This window comes from Alligator mississippiensis, chromosome 10, assembly GCF_030867095.1.
Source record: "Alligator mississippiensis isolate rAllMis1 chromosome 10, rAllMis1, whole genome shotgun sequence".
Taxonomy (NCBI): Eukaryota; Metazoa; Chordata; order Crocodylia; family Alligatoridae; genus Alligator; species Alligator mississippiensis.
This window is the reverse complement of record NC_081833.1, coordinates 61,231,627-61,258,703: the sequence shown is the minus strand read 5'-3', so window position 1 is coordinate 61,258,703 and position 27,077 is coordinate 61,231,627. Positions and strand designations below refer to the sequence as shown.

Below are 27,077 nucleotides of genomic sequence, written 5' to 3'. Positions count from 1 at the left end.
CCTTCAGGTAGTTGAAGGCTGCTATTAAATCCCCTCCCTGTCTTCTCTTCTCCAAACTAAATAAGCCCAGTTCCCTCAGCCTCTCCTCATTAGTCATGTCCCCCAGCCCCTGAACCATTTTTGTTGCTCTCCACTGGACTCTCTCCAATTTGTCCACATCCTTTCTGTAGTGGGGGGCCCAAAACTGGACATGGTACTCCAGATGTGGTCCCAAAAGTGCCAAATAGAGAAGAATAATCACTTTCTTTGACCTGTTGGCAACACTTGCAGCCCAGTATGCCGTTAGCTTTCTTAGCAACAAGGGCACATTGTTGGCATATATTTAGCTTCTCGTCCACTGTAACTGTCCAGGTCCTTTTCTACATAGCTGCTGCTTAACCAGTTTGTCTGCAACTTGTATGGGTGCATGGGATTGTTCTGTTCCAACTGCAGGACTTCGTACTTGTTGTCATTGAGTCTCATGAGAATTTTTTTGGTTAACTCCTCCAATTTGTCTAGGACACTCTGAATCCTAGCCCTACCCTCCATCGTATCTATTCCCCCCAGTTTGGTGTGATCTGCAAACATGCTGAGGGTGCACTCCATCCCATCTTTTAGGTCGTTCATGAAGATATTGAATAAAACCAGCCCCAGGACCAACCCCTAGGCTGCTCCAATTGCAGCTGCATACCAAATAGACATTGAGCCGTTGATTACTACCCTTTGAGCCCAACAATCCATCCAGTTTTCTATCCACCTTATTCCCCCAACCCATATTTCCTTAGCTTGCTTGCAAAAATGTTGTGCTAAAGTCAAGGTATCACATCTAGTGCTCTCCCCACATCCTCAGAACTAGTCATCTCATCATAGAAGATAATCAAGTTGGTCAGGCATGACTTGCCCCTGGTGAATCCATGCAGACTGTTCCTAATCATCTTCTTCTCCTCCAAGTGCTTAGAAATGCATTCCTTGAGGACCTGCTCCATGATTTTTCCACGGACTCAGGTAAGGCTGACTGCTCTGTAGTTGCCTGGATCCTCCTCCTTCCCTTCCCTAAAGATGGGTGTTATACTTGCCCTTTTCCAGTCATCTCGGACCTTTCCGATCTCTGTGAGTTTTCAAAGATAATGGCCAGCGGCTCTGCAATCACATCTGCCAATTCCCTTAGCACTGTTGGGTGAATTGTATCCAGCCCTGTGGACTTGTACACATCCAGCTTTTCCGCTCACCTTCCCTCCAAACTGTGCTGCCAGGTGCAGTAGTCCCAGGGCTGACCTTACCTATGAAAACTGAGGTAAAATAGGCAGCCTTTTCCACATCATGTGTCACTGGGTTGCCTCTCCCATTCAGTAAGGGACTCATACTTCCTGATGTACTTGTAGAAACCCTTTTTGTTAACCTTTACATCCCTTGCTAGCTGCAACTCCAATTGTACTTCGCCTTTCCTGATGTCATCCTTGCATGCCCAAGCAATACGCTTATATTCCTATCCTTATATTCCTAAGTTTCCACTTCCTGTAAGCTTCCTTTTTGTGTTTTAGCATACTGAAGAGTTTCTTGCTAAGCCAAGCTGGTCTTCTGCCATACTTGCTAGTCTTCCTGCACTTTGGGGTGGTTCAATCATGAGCACTCAATAAGGTTTCTTTAAATTACAACCAGCAATCCTGGACTCCTTTCCCCCTCAGACTGGCCTCACAGGGGATCCTTCCCATTAGTTCATCATTGTAGTCTTTTGAAACATACACCTTCTGGGATGAATTTTCCATGTGTTAGCTGTTTCTGAAGGCTGTTTTGTTTTGTGTATGAGTGTATTTTTAAACTAAGTGAAAACCTACTTTTTCTGTTCAGCAATAGTGAGGTAAAGTCAGTATCTACTTTTCTATTTCTGGAGGGCATATAAAATGTTCTCCCTATCTTTGGTAGGAAAACTCTCCTATCAGGATTCCAGGATGCCTTTAGCATCTCTTTTCTTCTGACCTTGGATCCCAGGAGGGACCTTTATATATAGCCATAGATACTATGGATGATGCAGCTTTGCAGCAGTAGTCCTGGTACTCCTTACCATTATTCTGTCTCATCCAACTGAACTGGCTGTTCTAGGGTCAGAAGTTTCCAGCCCAGTCCTAAATCCACCTTAATGTAATTTAGATCAACTGCATTCCACTGACCTTCCTTTAACACAATGGCTTTGTCTGTCCTAACTACACTACCATATTGTACAGCCATAGCTGTTATGAATTTAAGATCTGAATATGAAAACTGGGTCAGCCCTGACCAACTGTGTGACAGCGATATTGTATCCATTCCATGATACAGCTTCCAATCTTTAGGGAGCATGTCATTATTTTGAAGATGCTTATTACAGCTCACAATAATGAGAGATAGGCCATCCGCCTGGCTGATTTTAAGAGACAAAGAGACCCAGACAAAGAAAGCAGTGGAAATTACTGAGTATGTCACAGAAAATATAAAATATTTGCGGGTTTAATCTCCCATCCTGGACAAGGGGTTATATATGCAAGTCTTGTTAGTAGCTACAGGATTTTCTTGCTGGTCCATTGCTAGGAAAATTCATCTTGACTTTACAAAAGCACAGCCTTTCCTGCATCATCATCATCATCAGCAGCAGCAGCATCATAAGTCAAAGGTACATAGTAGTTAGTATTATTAGTAGTATAGTAGTAGTATTAATATTATACTACTATCACTAATAATACTCATTGAAGCTGAGGTTCTCAAAGTGCTGTATACTTACAAAAAGGGAATTAGTGCGTTACAGTTCATATTTCTTCCATGATCATCTCATTTTCACTCACAGCACTAGCCCTTCCATACCCAACATTCAGAATTATAGTAACGTTCTTCACAAACGCCCAGAAAATGTCTGTCATAAGTGAAGTTACTGTCTCGGTAATGACCAGCGGAATATGTACTGCATTTAATATATTGGCTTGGTAAATCTGCTTTGTCCGCTCTAAGTGGTTGTCTGTCATAACCATGTCTGTTCAGAGTGAAGTGCATTATATAAATAAAACTATACAGACAAAATGTTTGTCAATCAGCAAAAAAGGCTATACACCTACTATCCAGGGCATATATACTTTGTAAGCATTGGTTTCCAACAGATAAATGTAATCAAGGTTTATATGCTCACAGAAGCCAACAGGATGGGATTGTTTCACTCGAAAGATCAGAAGAAAATTGTAACTAATGTTGTGGAAAATTACTTTGATATTGCTTTCTCAGTACAGCATCACAATTAGGTAGCAATGTGAAGCACAGGGAAAGAATAAATGAATAGTAACAAATCAACACAAACAGCTACTGTCAGGAGTACTTTGCTCAGTGAAAGTAATGTAAGCATTACTTAAAGTTTTATGACTGTAGTTTTTATATTGGTTTAAGCAGTACATCAAGGTTTCACCATCGTGCTTGCTAGGACTAAAAGAAGAGAGCAGAATTTCTGGAACAGAAAGATAAAACTAAAGTACCAGCGTATTTTTATTAATCTTATTTTATAAGTTAAACTATGTAAAATTAAAGTTGACTGAACATACTAGCAGTGAGAAATGCCTGCTTGGCCAGTGCAAAATTCTGCTATGCTGCTTTTCAGTGAAAAAAATGATCTTTATTGACTTTTACATAGCTTTCCAGATAGATTTCAGTGCGTTGTAAATGCATTCAGCTATGCAGTAACTACATGGGAAATACAGAACAAAAGGCTAATCAAATAAAACTTTGCCAAACAGAATCCATTGTCCTAAATAGTTTAGTGACACTTATATTTATTTACTTCTGTTGAGGGAGCAATCAGGCCAGCAGATGAGAAAGCAAATCTTTTAAAAGCTACTTATAATTCTGAAGACACAAGAGGAAGCATGCTTTGAAGCCCACCTAAGTTGTCTCTCCCGTACACTGACAGATTTCCACATAGCTTGGTGCACTTTAAAGAAACATGCCTATCCTTCTTTTCAGTTAAACGATCAATCAATCCTTTCTGGCTATAATTTATGTTCTATGGCACAAATGCTTCAGGGACAACTGGCCCAATTTTCAGAGGTGTTGAACATGTGACGCTCCTGAGCTGAACAGAGTTGCAGGTGCTCAGTGTATCTGAATAGTTGATATATGAAAAATAGAAGTACATTTATTGTAATTCCAACTAACAAAAATGGGAATCTGATGTGTTAATCAGGTCCAGGTTAGACTTTTTTGGCAGTAACAGATACCCTTATTTCTATGTTCATTTTACTTCTATATAGGGGATCTTGCCTGTGGAATTTAATAAATTACTTGGCTGGCTGCATCACTGGGGTGCCTCAGTTATGTTTTTGGTGGCCCCATTGTACTACTTCTGCCAACACCCAAAAACCTCATCACAATGTATCACAATCACTGTCAGTGCTCAAGAGGTTCATGACTGGAAGGGCAGGATATTAAAGGCCAGCACTACTGGGAAATGCAAGAGCAGTGTGGAAAAGCTTGCATGTTGCCCATTTTAGGGCAGTGCAGTAGGTCTGGATATCTGCAGATAGAAAACTAGACACTTTGTTGTTGCTGTTGTTTGTTTTTGGTTTTTTAATGTTGAAATTATAATATTAGCGGGTAGTAAACAACAGCAGCAAAAGAAACCCAGCAGTGCAGAAGGAACTCCTACCTGCTGTGTTTGCTATCTCCAGTTCTTTGTGCACTAACAACCCCCTTTACAGGTGTGCAATATGGTCTAGCCTTGGGACACTCTGTTATCCCTCTGAGGACTGAATTTGACCAAACACACTAAATAAGAAGGGTATTTTAGAGGGAGTCTGCATTGGGTTATTGTGGAATTCATTTCCACCACACCCACCTACTGATTGTATTTTAGTCACAAAGATTAATGAATCCCTAAACTTGCAATACTTAATTTGTGATTATTTTTGTTTTGTTGCAGTAAAGGTTAATTATGAATGCAAACACCTTTCACGGGGCACATTTTTTATTGCATAGTAAAGAAAGATGACCGTGAGCCTTGTTACCCACCAATCCTATTCTGCAGACACAATCAAAGTCTTAGACAATGAAGAAGAGGCCTATGGGGCTGGGGAGAATGATGCTGTCATGTATGGCTATTTCCCAGATTGCAAGCTCTCCCCACATTGATCTCTCCTCTCAGTATCTTATCTAGGAAGCTTAATTTTATGGAGACCCTTCTAAAGGGGAAAAGGGGAACAATGCCATACTTCCAAATCAGCTGGGCTTTGGCATCTTTCCTTGTGAAGATGCCATAGCCTCCTTTTATTAAAATACCATGAAAAAATGGGAGCAAGTCAGGTTTTTACAGCATGGCTAACAGCTGTGGATCATCTATAAAGAGGTGGAATCTACAGTGTAGAAAGTAACATATTTACTATGGAAAAAACACGAGTCCTTGATGGGTCAATTTATGTCTAGGCATTGCAAAGGGAATGTCCAGTTTCTGTTCTCACCTACATTCATTGCATCCCAAGCTAAACCAGTAGGCATAAAAGGGCATAGTGGGGCTCAAAGTTGTCCTCTTATTGCCCTGTTCTCCCAGAAATATATGTATGAAGCTTCCACTGATTTCAAATGCAGCATACCTCTAAGAACTTGGGTTCTTCTGAGTGTGAGTTATTAATACGTTAGTTGTTTTGCATCTAAATATACAAAAGTAAATTAAAAAAGCAAGTGACTAGGAAATCCTCTGCTTTCAGTCTGTGCCACAGCATTAATTCATTATTTCAACAGTTTCAGCTGAGTGGCTGCTTTCAAAATTAGAGTGCAATTGGTCTGAAGTAATAAATATATTAATGTATAAATATGTTTGTTAACATAGAAATAAGCACTTAATAAATCTGGACGCAATGAGTGGCACTTAACATAATGATGGTTCTTGGGCTCAGTGTCAGGGTACAGCACCTTTAAAAGTGATAGCAATATTTTCCCTTTAAAATGCCCCTATTATTAGGAGTAGATATTAACTGTGACTGGTGAACAGAATTCTCCTCAAAGTGGTGTTTAATCACAGGAGAAGATGCATCTGATATAAAAGAAAACACAATGTACTTTTTTGGGTACACCACTGTGAATGTAAAGCCTGGCTACGCTTTTATCAACACTCATTTTGGCTGCTTATCACTGAAGTATTTTAGTAGAACTGAGTCAGCACAGGTCCCTTTTCTCATGCATCTCACCTTCCCCTCATTTCATGAGATTTCATTCGTTTTAATCCCAACATTACCTATGAACTAAGTGAAGAGGGTCTCCCCAGCCCTCCTGGTAGAAATGACAAACTCATTAATAGAATTGGTAGGAAGAGATACTCATGATGAAAGAATTAATCTCACCATTTTAAGTGTCTTGAATTTATAATGTTATGCTTCTCCGCTTGGGTCTCCCATATAGGTAAATGCCAATTGGGAGGCATGCATCTTCATGGCTGGTCAGTAAAGTGAGTTTCTTTGGATTTACACCACTGTAAGTAGGAGCAGAATTTGGCCTCAACTGAAGCAGATAACCTTGGTGACAAAGCAAGGACTCTCATAACCTGGCAAGTGTTTATTGAGTCTAATTTAAAAGCCAGTTGTGCTTTCAGCAATTTTTTACTTCCAAAAACAGACTCTATAAAATAAATTAAATATATGTTCAGAGGAACTCATGTGCTCAGATGACCTCTGTAAAGCATGTAAAGAGGGTTAAAGACACAGCAGAAATTACTGGATGGGAGATGGGGGAGAGGAAATGCTAAATAGAAACTGGAATGCTAACCTGGTGTCTGCTGATGGACTATTTCTTCTGGATCCTGCAGATGAATGAAGACAACAAGCCCAGCCGCTCCAAACAGCAAAATGAAGGAGAACATACATGTCAGCCTCATAATTACAGTTCTCAAATCAATCCAGTTTTGACCCAGGAAATGAACTGCATGCAATCTCCAAGATGCGCTCTTCACTCATAGTCCCATCTTCTCAGCTGGTGTTACAGGATAATACCACCTACAAGAGGTAAAAAAACAAACCACATACAACACATACATCACTTATTTTTCAAAACATTTGTCAAGACAGGTTGATATTTTTTATTTTTATACCTGATGACTGATCTACATATTCCCCTCTTGATGCTAATAGTATGCATCTGGCCAATTTCTGACCCATCCATTTGCTTTTAGAAATGAGCATGTCACTTTGCATTTTCCACTTCTTAAAAGGAAAATGTGGAATATCATAAAAAAGTGTAATTTGGGGAAAATGATCATGCAGCAACTGTAATTTGAGCAGAAGCCCCTTTTAACAGTTTGCTTGCTTCAACTGAAGCATGTGTCACTTTTTATTTTTCACTGGTTAAACAATATGAAAACCATACAGTGAGATAATATGGGAAAAATGATCACACAAGTTGGAACTTCTGTGTCAGATCCAGAGAGAATGAGAAACAATTTGCAGTTCTCTGCATCATTCTTGGATTTTTTCTTTTTTAAATAGGCATGTACCCTAGGCCAAACACACAGCTCATTGATAAGCTTGGTAGATGTATTGACTGAAGGAAGTGATATGTTCCAAGGACCTGACTTAGTTGTTTTGGTCACTTTTTTGGATAAAGCTAGCTTTGGCAGGAATAATGGTGTTGATGAACTATTAGATGCGAGACAACTGTTCTCTATAAAGGAATCTATGGCCTCTAAGTCAGACATTTCACTTACTCCTGTGTATAATCCCAAAGAGATGCCAGCACAACTGAGCATGGAGAAGCACCTATACCTGGTACCAAAGCCCCAATTTAGCAAAACCTTTAGAAAATATTTAATTTAAGGTATGTGTGTAATCCCACACAAATCAATAGCCATTTCCAGTAAGATGCTAAGAAGTGAAGAAATGAAAACTGAAGAGAAAAACATTTAGTATCATCTCACTCTGTTGATGTTAAGGGCACACTTTAAGTCTGATTCTTCATTTTTTTCAGCTCAATCAAGGCTCACCTTACTGCGGGATTAGGGTGGGACTGGGCTCTAAAACTCATAATTTCTTTGCAATAGAGGTAAACGCTGCACTTGTACTTCTGGGGTAGGGACAGAAATTACACATAAACTGATGATGAGAAACCAGTTCAAATCCAGAACACAACAGAAGTTCAGTGCATATAAACCACTTTAAAAACGGCCAAAACTGGTTGAAGATAAACCTGCATGGATGTATCAGACTTGACGGATTTAAATTAAATCAGTTTGCTGAACTTCTGTTCCAGATCCCCTCCAGTTTCAAGTTAGCTCACAGTCCCCCAGCATCCCAGGATGCATTGCACTTCCCCCTTAAGCCCTCCCTTGCAGGGTGGGTGGGCTAGCCTTGGCCCAAGCTGTCTGCTCCAGCTGAACAGATCTGAGCCACTGCCAGCATGTGGCTGCATTTCTGGCGTCAAAAGTGAATGTTCACTTGCTTATTAGTTCAATATACACAGCATAAACTAACCTGAGAAGATTGAATTAATTCAGCCTTGAGCTTTTTGACTATCTGTACTTAGCCCTTATGATATCACTGAAACAGAAGCTGCCCGGGGAGTCACAAATTAGTCATGGGCTTGCCATCACCCTGTCTTTCTTATACTGCTAAGATGGGGGTTATGGTTTCCAAAGGTAGTTCCAGCTCAGAAAGGGTGTTTCCATTGTGGAAAAGATTGCACTATGAGATGTTGAAGTGGGAATGGTTTATGGGAAAAGGTTGTAAAGCTTTTAATTCTTGATAATTACTCCAGTAAAATTCTTTAAAGTGATGACCAGAATGTGCCTGGAATATTCTCTATTAGTAGCATCTTATTTATAGTTTTTATATTTTTTATGATAGTCTTTTAATGTTGTGCAATGCTTTGAGGTTTTAGATGTGTAAAATGTGCTCATCAAGAACTTTAGTCACACATATGCAATAATTAAAAGCACGCACTCCAGTAATAATGCAGTACATTAAGGACCATCATTTTGGTAAGTAGATCTGAAATTCTATATGTGCAAGTGAGGTTTAGTCTACAAGGGACATGTGATAATTGTGCTCAATGGAAAGGGAGATAATTGGACTACCCACTCTCCTCCAGTCCTGTGAAGCCCAATGAAGTCATTTCAGTGACTCTGACTGATGAGTTTACATGATTATTTAATGGCATCCATGTTTCTTCAGAGTGCAAAACAGCCATCAGGAGAGCTGGAGGGCAGAAACACTGGTAGATGTCTGTATCTTAGCAGAATGCAAGACACTGAATTCTCTCTATGAATATCTGAGTTCAGCTTTAGTTTTGGTTAGAGTGCACTAACTGCATATTTTCCTATACTGTACTTCTTCCTCCTTTTTAAAAAAAAAAGGAGAGAGAGGGAGAGAGAAGCAGCTGTTTTCTACGTTGTGGAAAACTGACACAGATAAATCCTAATAATCTCTCAGAGGGTCTATCATATTTGTGGACCTATGAGCCAAATGCATTAATTCTTCATGCTAAAGATCCATGTACTTGTTTACTAAGGACCAAATTCTGCTCCTATGGTTCCTTCAAAGCACCCAATGAAATCAAAGGGACTAGGCCTGGGAATGCACCAGATCCAGTTTTACTTTGAACGTGACTGCGACTAGATATGGTTTAAATGGGAATACTCTGTCTGTCCCTGACACATTCAGTCACTGAATAAAATGGGACCTGGTATCCCTGGTATCAAATAACTTGTTTTGTTTCAGCAAACCAAACCCAGGCCCACCAATGCTTGTAAAGTTGTAAAACAACTGTAAACATATCTGAGCCTAATTTGCACAAAATGAACTATTCCAACCAGGAGACTTTGCAACACTTTCAGCTCTCCTGTGAAATATGAATTTTCATTTCCACCTAGGAGAGATTTTACAGTCTTTGCATTCTCCTATGAATGAGGAAGGATGAGCATGCCCAAAAGCTTGCAAGTAAAGACTTTTTTTGCAAATATCTAGTTGGTCTAATAAAAGATATCATCTCTGCCATGAGTTCTGATTCCTGTAAACATTTAGGAATCTCTAGTCATAGCTTGTCTCTAAGATGTGGTGCACATATCTGTCACATATGAACTCTTCACAACTATAATATACTTATCCTCATGGAGCAGCTGTTAGATAGGGAAGTGCTATAATTCCCATTCTGTAGGACTGTGGAACTGAAGTGCATAGAAGCTAAAGGCTGAATCCTGTTTCACTTTGCGTGTCTGCATATAGATGGAAAAATAAAATGCCCTGAGCATGTACCAGTCAGCAGCAAGGAAGAGGGGTCTCTCCCGCATTTTAGCCCCAGAGCATAATGGTTAAAAGCAGCAAGAGATCTGGATTCTAGTCCTTCTCCTCATCCTCCTCCAATAAGTTCAGACCCTCTGAAGAGGGCTGGCATGGGTTCTGGGTAATACCTAACCTGTGGCCTGGTGATTTAGAGCAGGAAATAGATTCCAACTCCATCTGGGTAAAGGGCTGTCTGTGGGCAACATTGGTAGAGGCCCCCTGTGCTAGGCACTGTAACATCACGCGCAGACTTCTCCAGACGAAGCATTTAACAAAAGCTATATGTGTGTATACTGAAGGAAGAATAGCTCCTTTTGCCCCATGGACAGGCTGTTACCTTTAGCTTGCTAGTTATGTGGCTGTACAATGAATGTACAAGGGGGTGGAGTGGCAGGGAAAGAACAGAGAGTCCCCTTCCACAGCCACCTTTCTTAACAAAAATACAGACCTTAGAAAGCTTAAATTATGGGTTTGGGCTTCTCCCTTTTCCACTGTCCTGTAATTATTTTTTCACTCAGTTGACTTTAATTAACCTGCCCCAGGCCTGCAAGCTTGGGAAATGAGAACAAGGTTTTATACATGCAAGTCATGCATTCCCTGAGCCCTCCCAGCCCCAGCCTCTTAGCTGCAGGAGCAAAGAATCTCTTAAGCCAGTTAGCACTGATTTATGCACACAAATGAAACACACTGTAAAGGAAAATACCAGGAGACATTATTTAAATTATACAAATTTTAAAAACAGGCTAGTATCATACTGGATAGTATCAACAGGCTATTATCATACTGGGTCCACGGACTCCCTAGTCTGAGTGATGAGGTTCTCATGGACAGCAGTCAACTAGCAGTGGCCTTTGCCTCAAATTTGGAGCAAAGCTCATACTCATGCCTTTGGATTTACAGTGAGATGCCTTAGCTGTTCTACCACCATGTTTCTCAATTGGGATAAGGCCAGAAGTCAGCAATGTATAGTCTGCAGGCTGGATTCAGCCTGTAGCAATTTCATCCAGCCCACAAAGCCCAGATATTGGCAACGTTTTGGTAGTGGGGCAATTCAGTGGCATTTTGGCAGTGGAGGGTTTCAGTGGCAGGTCACACATAAAGTGGCCGTCATGGTAGGGAAAAGTAGCAGCAACAGCTTGGTCAGAAGTGCTGGCCTGCCTTGGACCAAGCTGTATAATTTTGGCCCCTGCTCCAAAAAATGTGCCGCCCCCTAAATAAGACAAATTAATACTGGAATACACAGTATTGCTGCCAGTGCAGAAGATCAGATTGCAGGGAGGCTTCCACTCCGACTGTACCTTTGGACACCCAAGTGAATGTGTCACAGAGTGGGGCTCACCTAGAACCTGCAGTAATGAAATGAAATGTGTAATTTATAATTTATACCATCTGTACACTTCAGAGGTGGACAAAGCTTCTCTGCATTGATATAAGTTTTTATAAGGTTGCCCATTACCATTCTATCTTAGCGCCCTGCCCTTGAAAGCAGCAGGCGTATGTGTGTATGCTGATAATAATTAGCTCTTATGTAGCACTTTTCAGTCTCAAGTATCAATCACCATAATACACACGTATGCAGTGAGACAAGTATAAGGATCAAACTGAGCAAAATATATTTTGTCACTAAAGCAAGCATGTAAAACAAATCATGCTACAATTTTAAATACAAATATTCTGATATGATTGTGATGAAGATGTCTGCATATTTTAGCAGGATTTTCAGACATTAAGTCCTTTATTTTCAAACACAACAATATACTCAATTCCTCAATGCTCCCAGGAAGTATTGAAAGCAAGTTAAAAGGGCAGAAATGCCATTACAAACTAGTATGATGGGAAAGCTGTATTGTATTAGCTGTTTAATTGGGGATGCCCCAGTGTGTGATATGTACTGTAAGGTCCGAAGGGTTTGAAATTGAGTTACCTGCAGCATCTCATGAAAAGATCTGGGTCAGAAAGGCAGCCTCTTGACAGGAAGCAATCTTCATTTTAAATGAAAGTGTCATTAATTTATTCCATGTCCATCATAACAACATAGTGCTGGTGTCAATGACATTAGAGGAATTGCAGATTATAAGTAACCTAGCGGAAGCTGCCAGAGCACATTTCCCCTATGGATCCCACAGTGGGAAGCTAAGTCACAAAGGCTCATAAAGGATGTCAGTAGCAAAGCAGACCAGCCCGTTTTCTACTGGGCCATCCTTGGTCCCCAGAGCATTTTCTAGGCATTATCTGCAAGGCGTAACATTGAGACTTGTACTTTGTAGATGTCCTTTTTGGTGCCCGCCTTTTTGAATCTCAAGGACTGAATACTGCTACTTTGATTTGACATTACAATGAACATGCACAGAAAGAGGCAGCTTGCTGAAAACGATGCTTAAAAGACAAGGGTCTCTACTGCTTAAATTTCTTGGCAGAAATGCTTAAACTGGGCTGCATTTAGGGGGCCAATGAGATGGGGCCACTTTCTGATTTATGAAGGGTGTGGCATTCATCCTTCCCATCAGTTTTCATGTTTATTCATCAGCAAAGCTGTTGCTACATGAAGAGCGAAGCTTATAACGTACATAAAACAGGCACTGGTGTAGCAAGGCACATCGTTAGGAGCTGCCGTTGTAGATCATAACAGTGCTGCATCTAAACCAATACCTTGTCTGTGACCAGGCCAGAATCAGTTGCTTCAGAAAAAGATGCAAGAAACCTGGCAGTCAACAGGAAGGGGAAAGTGCCCACAGGGAAAATTCCTCCCCGCTTTAGTTCTTATGTTCACACAAATGCCCTCCCTGGCAGGAAATGCTTCCAGAAACATGCTTCACATGTTGCAATGCTAACAGCTGCTTTTCAAAGCCTGTCACTCCCAGAGTAGAGCAAATATAAGCACCCCTTTCATTTCTCTGTGTTGGCTTCCCATCTCCCCAGACCCTATGCACTTTGGAATAGCCACTGCCACCGTACTGCTACCCTTTTTGTGCAGAGGGGCTGCGGCCAGTGTTATGGCCTGCACAGCTGAGCTGGCAGGAAAGGTGAAATAGACTGAAATAGGCTGGGGAAAGGACAGGAGCAAACTACATCTTCCATTGAGCAAAGGGGAACTGAGATCCAAATTGTGACAAAGAGCACATCTACACCACTCCAGATGGTACTAGGGAGCTCTGCAGGAACATGGCAGATCTGCTCCAAATCTATACTGCACCTCAAAAGGGATGTAATGCAATTGAGCAGCACTGGCCATGCACACCCAAGACAGTGAGCTCACTGGTGTGTAGCCAGCACTGCTCTAAGGCAGCCACAGTACATTCATCTGGGGTTTAGTAGGCACAGTGTGGGTGTCCTGTGCTTCGCTGCAGCACTGCCTAATGTGGTCCAGCTGCCATGTGGATGTGCCCCAAAATACAGCTTAGTCTGTGCTCTGTTGCTAGGACAGTGCAGCTGTGTGCTGCCCCTTATGTGGCCTTGACTGCAGGTGCCAATCCAGATCCAAGTGAATCAGCTATGCTAATGTCACTTTTATATTAACACTTACATCAGCAAGTTAACAGAGCACTCAAGTGGTTTGCAAACATGTACTGATTACTAAATTGGACAATTACAAAGCACGTATGAATCAAGGTAAATGTCTACTTCGTATGCACTCGATACTCTTAATTTTTCATGCTCTGTGAGTTCCTGTAACTGAACCAAATCTGTTGGTTGAGAGCAGGCTGCTGATACTGGGAAGAACTGAAGCTCTTCAGCTCTATTTAAATGCCTATAATGGTATGGGAGTATGTACATATTTCCAAAGCATAGGTTGATGTCTCACCCACTAGATATGTTGTGTTCTTCTGCATAATCACAAAGATCTTTGCCTTATTTGTTCGAGTGCCTCTTATCCTTATTGTCTGCCAGAGTGATTACCCATTACTGGATATAATGGTACCTAGTTGAAAGCCACACTGCTGTGGGCATAGCTAAGTAGTATTTAAGGAGACTCGCCTAATCCAACTCTTCCACTGTAACAGTCCAGAAATATATTTTTATCCTATTATTCCTATAATGAAAACACTGCAAGCATATCAATCAGAGGGGAAAGTGTGACAGAGGTGATATTAGGGATAGCTAACTGTTGGAAGTCTCTGAGTTATCTTATAGGTTGACAAATGTTTGACAGATTGGGTGCTCAGTTTAAATACCGTGTTGCAGCAGTGCTATTTAGATGGTGCAAGATGCATAGTTACCACACACAAATTCCTGAATAGATAAAAAATAAACTAATATTGCTACTCAAATGTGGCAAAATAGGCACACGTGTTGCTGTTGTATATGGAGAGTTTCTTCCCTTGGAGCTGAGGCTGAGCCATTTGCACATTCCTTTTCCTCAGACTGCTTCTAGATACAAAAAAAGCTTTCAAATATATGGCACTAAATCCTTGCATCTTGCAGGCAATCATTCTCTGCTTTACATCTGACCTGTAGCATCAGCCTTGTTGTGACACCAATCTGAAAGAAGGAATTGGCATTTCTCTGTATTATCCAGATTCACCAGCAACACTGGGTTTTTTTGGTTTATTTTTCTGGCAGTCATATAAACACAGATAGTGTAATCGAGGGGAAGAGATTACACATTATATCATTCTATAGATATCAGCCTTTTCCTGAGAATAAGAAATGAAAATCAGACCCAGCCACATAGTGCAAAGGTCTTTACCTTCATTATAGAACGAAGAGAAGTGGGAAACAATTAATCCTCATAGCTGCTTCCATTTTACCAAGTATGCATATTTTGGGTGTTGGGTTTTTATGCAGCCACTTCCCACTTCTCGCCTATACACTTGATATGCAGCTACCAAAAAAAAAAAAACCTTTTGATTTTCATGTGGGCATTTCAAGATGATTGTCCCCATTGTACCTTCAAAATCTAACTGTTTGCTTGGATTATAAATTTCATTTCATTTCTCCCTTTTTTTGGAAACTGTTATATCAAGCAGAAACATTTTACATTGAAAGGAAGGGAGCATTTACAGTTTGAATTAGTTTGAAACTCCACCACCCAGAACCCAAATATTGTCTTGAAAATTTGAGTCAAGATCTTTTCATTCAAAATTTCACTGTGAATTTAAAATATTTCCTGCCTAGCTTTATGATAGGCCCAATGGGAACTGAAATCAGGGTTTCCACAGCATCTGGAAATGTAGGTAGTTGCAAACTGTAAGTAGACTACCCAAGTTGTAGGTAGAAGTCACTGCTCATCGTAATATGAGAGAGGGGTGTTCTAATCCCAGAAATCTTCAGTGTCAGGATTTTAAAAAGCTCAAGATCATTTTTGGTTAATCAAGTGTTGGTTATCTCCCATCACAGTATAGCTGTGATGCAGGCATTCTGAATGATGTGATCAGTAGGGCTGTGCAAAGCTTCGGGTGTTCATTCAATTCGGAGGAGATTCAGCCCAATTTGGTGGCTGAATCTCTAAATCTGAATCAAAGCAGGGGACCAATAAAAACGTCCAAATCAATTCGAAGATCTCTGAATCTTCGGGAAAGTTTCAGAGAGCTTTGATGATTCGGGCAGTCCCCAGTGGCAACAGCAGGGAGTCCTGCCAAGCCCCATCCCCTGCCTGCTCCTCCAGCCCCCCCCCATGGCTGCCCCACCTACCTCAGCTCCCGGCCCTTTAAAAAAAAGCCCCTACTCACCGGGTGCTGCCTGGTGCGGGGTGATCCCTGCTGCCCCCACTGCCCCATGTCACGTGGGGGGCTCTGACATGATCCCCCCAATCCCCCACTGCTGCCCCAGCCTCCCCCCTCAACAGCTACCCTGCCCACCCCACCTTCCAGTGCTTTAAAAAAAAAAAGCCCTGACTCACTGGGTGCTGCCGAGTAGGGGGCGATCCCTGCTGCCCTCCACTGCACCACTCTGCATGGGGGGCTCTACCATAAGCCCCATGAACCCACCACTCCTCCAGGCCCCACCATGGCTTCCCCGGCCACCCCAGCTCAGACCCTTTAAGAACCCCCCCCCCAACCTGGCCTCACTGGCTCCTGCAGCAGTCTCGGGGCTTGGGGGGGGGGCTTGTGCAGATCCCCCCACATGGCATGGGGCAGTGGGGGCCAGTGGGGATCGAGTCCCACCAGCAGGAACCAGTGAGTCCAGGGGGTTTTCTTGGGTTTTTTTTTTCCTTAAAGGGCTGGAGCTGGGCTGGGCAGGGCAGCCATGGGGTGGGGGGTGGGACAGTGGGGTGGGGTGGGGTGGGGGACCCGGCAGCACCTGCTGAGTTGGGGCTTTTTTTTTTTTTAACAAGTGCTGGGAGCAGGGGCGGAAGGGCAGCCATTGCCAGGCTGGGAGAGCAAGCAGGGAATGGGCCTGGGTGATTCGGAGATTCGGCCGACTCGATTCGGGACAGTGATTCAAATCACCAAATTGAATCACTGTCCCCCAAATCGGCTAAATCTGAATGCAAAGTGAATACTAGTCGCTTAGCACAGGGCCTAATGATCAGGTGTCATGAACCAAAGTAGTAGTCAGAATCAAAGAGTAAGAAAAAATACACCTATGTTGCTTGTTTTATTAGGATTTTATGCTGCCTTGTTTTAACATCTCAGCTTTCCTGAGAATTAGTTGAGTGGACAGAAATTGAAGATCCAATGAATTGCTGATAATCTGGCACCCATTTCTCAATGCAGCTTGATCAGGGTTTCCTAGGTCTCGATGAAATTGCTGAACTGACCACATATGTTACGTGCCACCCATAACACATCTTCAGTGTTATGGTAAATTAGGCAGAACTTATTGACTTTTAACAGCTCTATTCTCTAGTCACTTATGTCATTATGCATCTTGGCTTACAGTCTCTTAAAAGAGAAACATTCCAATTATGCAAAATGGGTGTTTCCAACGTTAAGAAAAACTCTGCATCACAGGAGCCTCTTTAACTTACAGAAGGGTAAACCTGCACTCCACAGAAAGAACTACAATGCCCTGCACAAATTGTAGCTGTGCTAAAAGACAGTTACGTGAAATCTCTGAAACATAGATTCATAGATGTTAGGGTCGGAAGGGACTTCAGTAGATCACTGAGTCTGACCCCCTGCCCTGGACAGGAAAGCGTTGGGGTCCGACGATAAACTTAGTTTATTACAAACCAATAGGTTAAAATCTACTCTCTTTATACCTGAGTAGCCTTTTCCCATGAGTTTTAGAGCAATCCTTGGGCATCACCAATAAATGTATTCATCCCAGTTTCAACCAGTCCCTGAAGTCTAACTTAAACATACAAACCTACAGAATTGTTCTACATGCCTGGACCTGGAAAACAGGGTACTAACTCTTGAAACACATATAGCCCATTTGTCCCACCCCACTGCATGTCACAATGTGGAGTAGGCACTTCTCAGTTCCGATTTCATACATTATGAAAGACACAAAAGGACAGTACTTGGTAAACAAGCCAAATAATTCTTTCAGTTAAAAGATTTCTGTTCTGTATTTCTGGGTGCAAATTACCACAGGAGTCATGTGTCACTCATCTCCTCAATGCTATGCTAATCATTAGCGACTTAATGCACAAACCTTTTCAAAGAAACATTCTAGGCCAAAAATATCTCATTTCCAAAGCATTTTGAATCTGAAATGAAAAAGTTTTCTTTATTTTGTTTCAAATTACTCTCTCACAGGAGTCCTACGGTGATAGTGTAAATAGAGAGTGAACATATCAACTTTTCTGCCTTCTGGCTTTCTTCAGCACTAGAATGGAAATGATGCAACTCCTCTAATTCACATGCTTCAAGGTCCAGGCAGCCCGGACATCCCATGCTGGGCTTGGCAGCCTGTTTTAAAAGGACACTGTCCTAATTATAGTATTTTATACAGAAGCAGGTGCTGACTGTGATAGGGCTCAGCTCTAAAAGGTAGAGATGCTTTTAATTTTCTACAGCCTCACAGCATTTAAAGTCAGTAGTCAAACAGACCACCCATACATGGGGAAATCAGCCCTACACACCAGAACAAATATCAGATTTTTAGAAGTGTTTTTGTAGTTCTCAGGTTGTAGCCCTCACTTGCTGAAATACCTCTCCTCATCTGCTCCCCTAAATATGCTTCAGGACTTTCTCAGCATAACTCTAGATGCTCCAAATCAAAGTGCTTTCAGAGAGCAGACACAGAGCCAAAGGAGGTTGGACATGCTCCTGCATCCTCCTCGGAGACATGCAAGCAGGTAGTGGGGCAATATACTGCCTTCCTATAAGAAGACAGGGCTGAGTCAGGGTAGGTAGAAGAATTTGGGAGGAGGGTGGCGTACTGTTGGCAGGAGAAAGCATAAGGCAGAGGCCACAAGGTTTGAGCTCCTTTGTGCATATGTATTTGAGTAGCTTGTCTTCATCTGCTGGATAAATATTGAACCAAATGCCAGGCTCCTGCCATACTGAGGTTTGTATGCATTTAGAATGGTGATGCTGTAATATAGATCCAAGGGCCTCTGTGTGTGCTTTATGTTTTTGCTCCAATGATACAGGTTTACTGCATGCCCTCAAATAATTTAGTTCTTACTGCTGGGGTTTGCATTTCTTGCATTTTATTCCTCTGTCCTGGACACAGAAATTATTTAAAGTGGAGACTAAAAATTCTCAACTAAGTAGGAAAAATGTGGAAACTATAAAATGTTCCTTGTAGGCCGTGAATTCAAACCTCTTGCCTAAACCAAGGGTGATTTTAATTCTGCACTTGAGAAAACAAAACACAACAGAGCTGCTGCAAAAGCAAAAGGAAATCTACCCTCGGCTCATCCTGCATCTAGTTCATTGTGATGCTACTATGGTTACTTCAAGAAAAAAGAAAATAGCCTTCATAACCTTGAAATGGGAACATTCTGTTGTGGCAGTTGAGTGGTTCCTTTATTAACTCTTGCAATTTTCATAGCTGATTGTTTTCACCTATTACTAGTCCTCTTAGTCCTTCTAGCCATGATGACTAATTTGTTTCCTATTGAAATACTTTCTCCCTAATAAGAGAGACCGCCATCTGTTTTGTCAAGGTACTTCTTCACTTGGACTATACACATTTGTTAGTGATGAGTTATTTCCTGTTGTTCTGGATCTGGGCAGTCAAAATGAAGTGGCTAATTAAAAATAGATAGTCTATAAGTCTGTTGGAAAACTGTTGTTTTGCCATAAAATGCCCATTACGTTTTCTATGTTAAAATAGTTCAGTTTCAAAACAAATTGAGAGAAACATTTTCATTTTATTTTGATGTGTCATTCTAAACAAAAGGCAATGAAATTGTTGTTTTGAATTAAATAGCTATTTTGCTTCAGTTTATGGAAACTGAAAAATATTGGTCTTTCATTTTTCATCCTTAGGTTCTCAGGAGATTAGGTTCTCAAATTTTTCCATGCCTGCCTACTTTTTCTCATTGTTTTTCATTTAAAAACATTTAAAAAAAATGAAAGGTGGATCAAGTAGAAATATAGAAGGGGAAATAAAAAGGGGAAAGGTTGAGATGAGCAGGGTCTCCCAAAGCAAACAGGTCAGGGGAAAGGGAGAGCTGCTCAGATCCCCCAGAATAGCAAGCCTCACTCCCACATTGCAAAACTCCTGGCTAGGGACAGACATTCAAAAAGCCTGAGCCTGAATTGATTCAATCTTTGCATATTAGTCTAACCTGGCTATGTTGAAACAGTTGGTAACCGTTAAGACATCCCCTCTGGACTGAAGGAATGCAGGCACATGAAGCCTAGAAGCTGGGGGGGTGCTAGAGCAGGCCTCCCTTCCCTTCCATAGTGCTGAGCTGAGCAGGGTGTGGCCAGGCTCCTGCAGGAGCTCTGATTAAGGAGGGATTCCCCCTCTCCCTGGCTGCTTCTGACCAGCCCAGCAGGGAGTTGATAACAGAGTATTTATCAGCTCATCAGAAAACAAAAGCCTTTCTTATTAGTTCAAACACTTCTTAAACAACTTTTTCCAAGGAAGGAACAGAGGGCATTACCAGCTGAACTGTTTAGCTCCAGAAAGCCCTAGGTGAACACTGTCTTACAGACAGCTCTCAGCATTAGCTAGCATACCACATGCTGGCTATAGTCTGTGTTGTGGGAGAGGGGAGGGGGAAATCCTTGCTTGAGCAGGGAGTGCGGGGGTGGGACACGGGGAAGCAAGGCAGATGCTGCTTTACCTGCCGTCTCTGCTGGAGCTCCAGTCAGGGAGCAGAGGGGCAGGGCCAGGCCTGCTGGGCTGGAGCAGAGAGCCCTGCCCAGGGCTGCAAAACATTTGGGACTCTGGCTTAAATTAAACTAGCAAGGGGTCTGGGACAGGCATTGCATAAACTGGTTTGACCCAAATCAGTTGCATCTGATACTACATTCAACCAAGTTTATCTCTGAAACTTCCGGTGCCTTTCTCCCGAGCATTGCACATGTGGACTCTTTAAGAATCTTGCTGTGGCTTCTTGGGCTGCACGGCCAGGCTAGTGGGAGTGGCCTCGGGTCAGATACCCAGGGGTCTCTCCTGCCACATCTTTGATGATAAAGGGTTTTAAATTGGGAGGACGATGTCTGGTCCTGTCCCCCTGGATCTTTCCCTTGGCCATCCTCATGACCGCCTCTTCTAGGGGCTCCACCTCCCCTACACCCCACCTAACGCCAGCCATGGTGTTGCTTGTCAGGGACGATGTTCGGGCCTTACCCGGCACTCAGTCCCTTGGGGCTGTGGTTGTTGACTACCGGTGTAGCTGGTACTGAGTGTTCTCCGCGGCCCCTCTCCGCTCTCTGGTCTACGCGGAGCCAGGTTCTACCTGAACTGCCACCTCCCTTGACGCATTGCTGATTCCCTGAGTGTGGTACCTGCTGCTGGTTGTTCGGTTCAGGGTCCCGTCCTCGCTGCATCTGCCGCTGTACCAGTCGCTGGGGCTACCGGCTCTGGCCCACGATGGGTCTGCCAGCGGTTCCTTGGGCCCACGCTGGCCCAGTATTCCCTCCACGCTCCCTTCTCAAGGGAGCCACCAAGCCTCCTCCTGCTCCGCGCTGTCCGGCTGCTCTGACCCTTCTGGGCCAGGTGGGGACACTCTTTCCGGTCCTCCTGGCTCCCTTCTGAGTGGGCTTTTCCTGCCGGCTTCAGCTTCCCGCCCTGCCAATCGCCCTTGACACGCTTTTGTAAAGTGTGCCCAGGTGGATGTGGGAGCTGTTCCCAGTTCCGCGCAGGTTTTTTCTTTGATCTTTGACCGTGGTAGCTCCAGCTACTGCAGTTTCACTTTTGTCTCAAGCAGTTGCCAGCACAATGTCCCGCTGCCTCTCCCCTTCTCCCGGTAAGTTTTCCTCACAATCTCAAACCAGTTTCAGCCATTTTCAAACTGGTTTATGTGCACTGAATATCTGTTTTGTTACAGGTTTAAACCAGTTTCTGATCACTTAAACCGCTTTATGTGTAATGTCTTTCCCTAGCCAGGTGTTCATGTACCCCTTGCAAGACAGTGCCAGAGGAAGAGCCCAGACCCCTGCTCCCCCCAGACATATATGTATAAGAAGAGAACATGAGACTGAGATGGTCAACCCCTAATTCTCCCCATTAGTGCAGCCACCCATTGATTGAGTGTTCAAGAGCTGGTGTCTGCTTGGAAAAAATTGGCAGAATCTGTCAATCATAAGAAAAGATTTATTTTCCCTTGGGGTGGTTGGATCTCTGGACCTGCTAGTTCAAAGGGCTGCAAAGCCATCACATATGACATATCCTGCACCAGAATATGTTTCAAGGTAATTTGGACTTCAGAGCAGTCAGAAGAATTAGTCTTTAAAATGGTAGGTTTTTCAAAAAGAGTGGAGCTAGCTTTCTACTCTGCAGCTGTTGAGTGGTGTTGGTAAGGAAGGAGAATTTTACCACTTGGTTAGCTGTTATTAAATTCTTTTGAAGAAGTGTTCTTCGAACTTATAATTAAAAAAAATACAACTAGCTCCCAGACAACTTTCATGTTGATAATACTGGATATTGTTAAACATAACCTGGAAAATTTCCTGTTACACTGACGTTCTGTCAAAACTGATATCAAATCCCTATAGTAAATGTTAGACCTAGTTACATAGTACAGCTCTCTCTGACTTCCTGGATCAGGGGCTGATCAGCGCTCCTACCCTTTTTTTGTCTCCTTCCTAGAGGTATGTCCTAGCCTAGGTGATGGAACCACTGACTGCGGCAGTGTCTGGGGAGGGAAGAAAGGCTGCAGAACCAAATTAGTAAAGTAAAAATAAAATGTATAAATAAAATTAAAAAGGTGCTTGATCTCAGGTATTGGTCCAGAAGATTTTTTTTTTCTGCCATGCTTGAGTGGTGTGGAGTAGCATGTCAACTCAGACAGTTCCAAGTATGACATTCAGGGCAGCTCATCCTCCCTGACAACTAGGGGTGCGAGTCTATGCTACACCTCTGAGAGTCATGGCTGCTGAACTGCAGTAGAGGGCCAGGGCTTTCTCACCACCTTTGCACCCCCAAGATCCTGGGCTACTCTGGGGCTGGTAAGATTCCTGTTTCTTTGCGTGATCCTAATGGCAGAAGTATTGCTCAGAATCATGACAGACCTGCAAGACACAGCTTTGCCCAACATTGTCCTCCCAGTCCTCAACCTGCCCCAGCATTCCTCTTCCCACTGTTACCCAGGGCTTGTTAGGGGGTCCTCAGAAGGCAGCCTTTTGGCCATCTTTTGTTGTTCCTATGATGGTTATTTTTATTTCTGATGTGCTTTTTCAAATGTCTGCACTTATTAAAACAACACCAGTGGTCCTGATCCTGTGCATGAAATTCACTGGTGGAGTATAACTGAGGTTAATGAGGCAGCAAGGAGCTAATTACTAAAAGTGTTGGAGTGATGTTGTAGCTGTGATAGTCCGTGAAATATGCGAGAGGCTCACACCTGAAGAACAGCACTTTGTGCTCAATAGCTTGTCTAAAATCATTCCCAACCATGCAGCTGATCCAGTAAAAAATACCACCCACAAACATCCCTGCCTCCTGCTAATTAATAAGATGTACTCAACAAACTGCATATACAATAACCTGACTTTTTTTTATCTTTCTCATTTTTAAAGTATAATGAAATATTTGAAGAACCTTTGAAAATAATATACTTGCTCTTAGTAAATTATTCTCAGGAATGTATTATGATTTATACAAGTATACACTCACACACACTCTGTGTGTGTGTGGGGGGGGTACAATTATTCAAAGGCTATCTGAAGGGTATAAATGGTATGATTATTCAAAGGCTACTTAACACATTTTCCTTTTTCTGATGACATGACTTCTTTTAACTGTTGTTGTTATCAATTGTATATATTGGTCTAGTAAAAATAATCAGTTATGTATCAAGAGCTACTATTCTCAGGAATGTGTGTGTGTGTGTGTGTGTATATATATATATATGTATATGCACACTATATATACTATTCTCAGAAATGCATGTGTGTGTGCATGTACACACACACACACACACATTCCTGAGAATAGTAACTCTTAATACAGAACTGATTATTTTTATTAGACCAATATATACAACTGATAACAGCAACAGTTAGAAGAAGTCATGTCGCAGAAAAAGGAAAATGTGGTAAATACCCTTTGAATAATCGTACCATTTATAGAATGACCCCGTAGCAAAATCAATACTTGCTAAGAATTCCTTTAAGACTTGGGGAGTATTCCTGCAAGGAATACATATCCACGTTTACAATCAAAATACAAACAGCTATAGATTGACTTCAAGTGCACTGAAGTCAATGTGAGTTTTATCATGTAATTTGCATTCAAGAGTCTGGATCAGGCTTGAGGGGAGTTAGCTGCTGAACGTAAGAATTGTGTTACATGTTTTCCAAAGTCAGACAAAATGTGTGCAAGAATCATTCACCCATGTTAGATTCGGCAGCACTGATTCTGAAGAGAGCTTGCAAGCATAAGGACATTCGCATTTGGCTTAAATATGAAATCCCAGGCAGTCATCACTAACATGTTCCAATTAAATCCATCTCCGGTACTTATATGGTACCATCAAAGTGTAGTTGTCAATGTGTTTATCTTTTCACCACTTCTCTGAGGTAGAAAAACACTGTCATTCCTATTGGTCAAATGCTGAACTGGGCTAACTGGCTAAGGTCATGCAGGAAGTGTGGGATAGATCAGAGAATTGACCTTGGGTCTCCTAAGTCCTAGTGCTGTATCACTGAATTCATTAGAAGTGCTGGAACCTGCTTTTACATGACTTATATATAGATTTGTGCAAGGACCTGAACAAAGATTTGGTGTCTTGCAGAGAGGCTGCTTGCAGGTGGCAGAGCGGAGCTAATGAGGGACTCACCTGACCAGAAGAGGAGCCTGGAGAAGGCTGAGACCCAAACCAGAAGGTCCAAGAGCCCAGGGAAGGATTGAGCCGGGGCAGAAGTTCCATGAGCAGGCCAAGGACAGAAGGTCCTTGAGCACACAGCAAGCCAGACTAGAGGGTCCAAGAGCCCAGAGGAGGGGTTGCGTGCAGAATCAGGGGTCCAAGAACCTAGAAGAGGGGCTGCATGCGGGATCATGGGTCTGAGAGCCTGGAGGAAGGGCTGTGTGTGGAACCAGGGGGCCCCACTGTTATTTTAAGCAAAACAATGCAATAAAGACAACTGGCATATCCAGACAAGCTCACACATGTAGTTTGTGGTGCCTCAAAGCTGTTTGGGGCACCGCAAGCCACATGTGTGTACGTGCAACCATTCACCGCACTGCTGACTTGCAGCATGGTGCCAGAATTTGACACTGGGAGATCCAGGTGTCAAAAAAAACAAAACCAAACCCCAAACAAACAAAAAACAACACTACAAAAAAGTGGTGTGGTGCATGTGGCAGCAACATGTGACACCAGAAATAGAGCCTGGCTATCCAGAGCCAGATGCTGGCTGCTGGTCAGGCTACCTGCAGTTGGATTGGTGCCACTGCTGTCTTGGGAGGCCCCCAGGATGCCAGATAAAGCTGCTGGGGCCAGCACAAGTGGAGTGATTTGGTGCACCCTGGAGTGTGTGTGCAGGGGCATGCCCTGGGGCACAAAGTAGTGGCACAAATATGTGGAGTTCCAGGTCCACATCTAAACGCTGCACCCTGGAGCAAACTGAGCTGGAGTTTATAGCTATGTGCTAATTAAATGCTGCGCCCAGGAGCAATAAACTCCAGCACAAACTGCAATGGAGTATATTGCTACGTGCTAATTGCACATGTAATTGCATGTAACTGTGTGTTGCCCAGTGGTTTCAGACATTTTGTAGCATTTTACGTCAAGCATTTTACTATGAAGGAAATGGAAAAAGATGCATTTTGAAAACTACTCTGCAAATTCTACTCTAAGTTCTGAGAGAGGCACCCCACTTACCACCAAATCTTAAGAATTAACCTGGGCTAATGTGTGCATGAACTTTGCCATCCTGCACCTTCTCAAAAGTGAAAGAAATCTGCAAGCACCCTGTATGTAAATATTTGTACTGAGGTATTCAATTTTAAAATCAAGACCTTAAAAATAAAATAGTTACTGACCTTTTAGCTCATATATAATTAAAACAGGTTCTAATGTTGTGCATATAAATAATAGATAGCTATTTTCACAGATCAATGCCTTCTCCTGCTTATAAGAAACATTTTTAAGTAAAATTATTGTGCCTTTAAGTTTAATAGGAAAATTTGATGTGCTAGCAACTACTGGTTGATCTTTGTACATTTTTCAATTGTAAATTGCACTTTAAAAATGCAAACAATTATTAATATTGATTTGGACTAAAACAATATTGAATTTCAATATATTTCTGGCTTTTTTATGAATTACCCTGCACAGCCAGAATGATTATGATGAAAGAGTATTTGCACGCTCAATTTCTTTTCAGCAAGAAACCTTGAAGAGTGCTAGTCGTGTTCATGCTGATAATGATAAGCACATACATTTGAAGAAAATAAGACCACCTTAAAAATTCTCAGCTGAAGCATAATAAAATAGCGGTTCATCCTATATGTGCAGCCTTACATCGCACTCATTGGCTTTCTAATAAATATTTAAGAATTTAGCGCAAACCTTTGTAACGTATCTGTGTTTTGTTATTAATCACGTGCAATTATAAAATGATGTGAATCTATCCTTCTAATTTTCATTCAGTGAAGAATGCACTTGTCCTAGGATATTGTAATAGGCCAATTTACTTAAATCCCAGGTTCCTGTCTGAGATCTATCAACTACCTCATACCTCTACTGTTCAGATGTTCAAGCTTTTTAGTTCTCAACCATCATTACAGGGGCCTGTTCACTCAGCACTTACGCATATGTACTTTCATCGCTTTAAAGAGCCTCCCTGAGTAACTACCTCTGGTTCCTGTGGGGCACTGCGACAGCTGTGGTCAGCCAGGATGCTCAAGGTGGATCCCCTCCCATTATAAACAGAAAGGGGCAGAATTGTTTTCTGTAAAGGCTGCAAGATTCTTGAATAGTGTTGCTGTGCCATTTTTCCTTCCAGTGAAAAAATTCACATTTTTTAAAGTTATTTGTACCGAGCCAGACGATAGGTCAATAATGTGAGTTACGTGTGGTACAGGATGTGGTGGTGGTGATGCGTGGTAATGGTATTTTGTAGGAAGTGCTTTCCATAAAAAAAATCCATTTAGAGAGGACAAATACAGACCTTTTCACTTGACAGCTGCCCACCTGGTAGGTTCTTGTCAATTTTAGTTTCTGCCTGAAGAAGAGTTTTCTAGGCCATTTGCCAAAAGCTCAACTCTCCATCTCCCCACCTCCCCCTGAAGCAAGGCTGTGGTGAGGAAGGGAAGTGGACAGCCAGGAAGGCAGAGAGCCGGGGCCTGAAATGGAGTGACATTGGCAAG

The 27,077-nt window shown here is 42.3% G+C and overlaps 1 protein-coding gene and 1 long non-coding RNA gene across 4 annotated transcripts in view; one reads left to right on the top strand and one right to left on the bottom strand.

Moving 5' to 3' along the window:
* LOC132243606 (uncharacterized) overlaps positions 1–6,520 on the top strand; it is a 267,778-nt gene extending 261,258 nt beyond the window's left edge. For both annotated transcript variants that reach the window (XR_009455293.1, XR_009455294.1), the window contains one exon: positions 6,382–6,520. This is a non-coding gene — a long non-coding RNA (uncharacterized LOC132243606). The remainder of the gene's footprint in view (positions 1–6,381) is intronic.
* CHST8 (carbohydrate sulfotransferase 8) overlaps positions 1–27,077 on the bottom strand; it is a 285,704-nt gene that overhangs the window by 222,082 nt on the left and 36,545 nt on the right. For both annotated transcript variants that reach the window (XM_019492892.2, XM_019492893.2), the window contains exon 2: positions 6,745–6,971. In XM_019492892.2, the coding sequence (XP_019348437.1) occupies positions 6,745–6,853 (109 nt within the window). In that variant the 5' untranslated portion in view covers positions 6,854–6,971. The remainder of the gene's footprint in view (positions 1–6,744; positions 6,972–27,077) is intronic.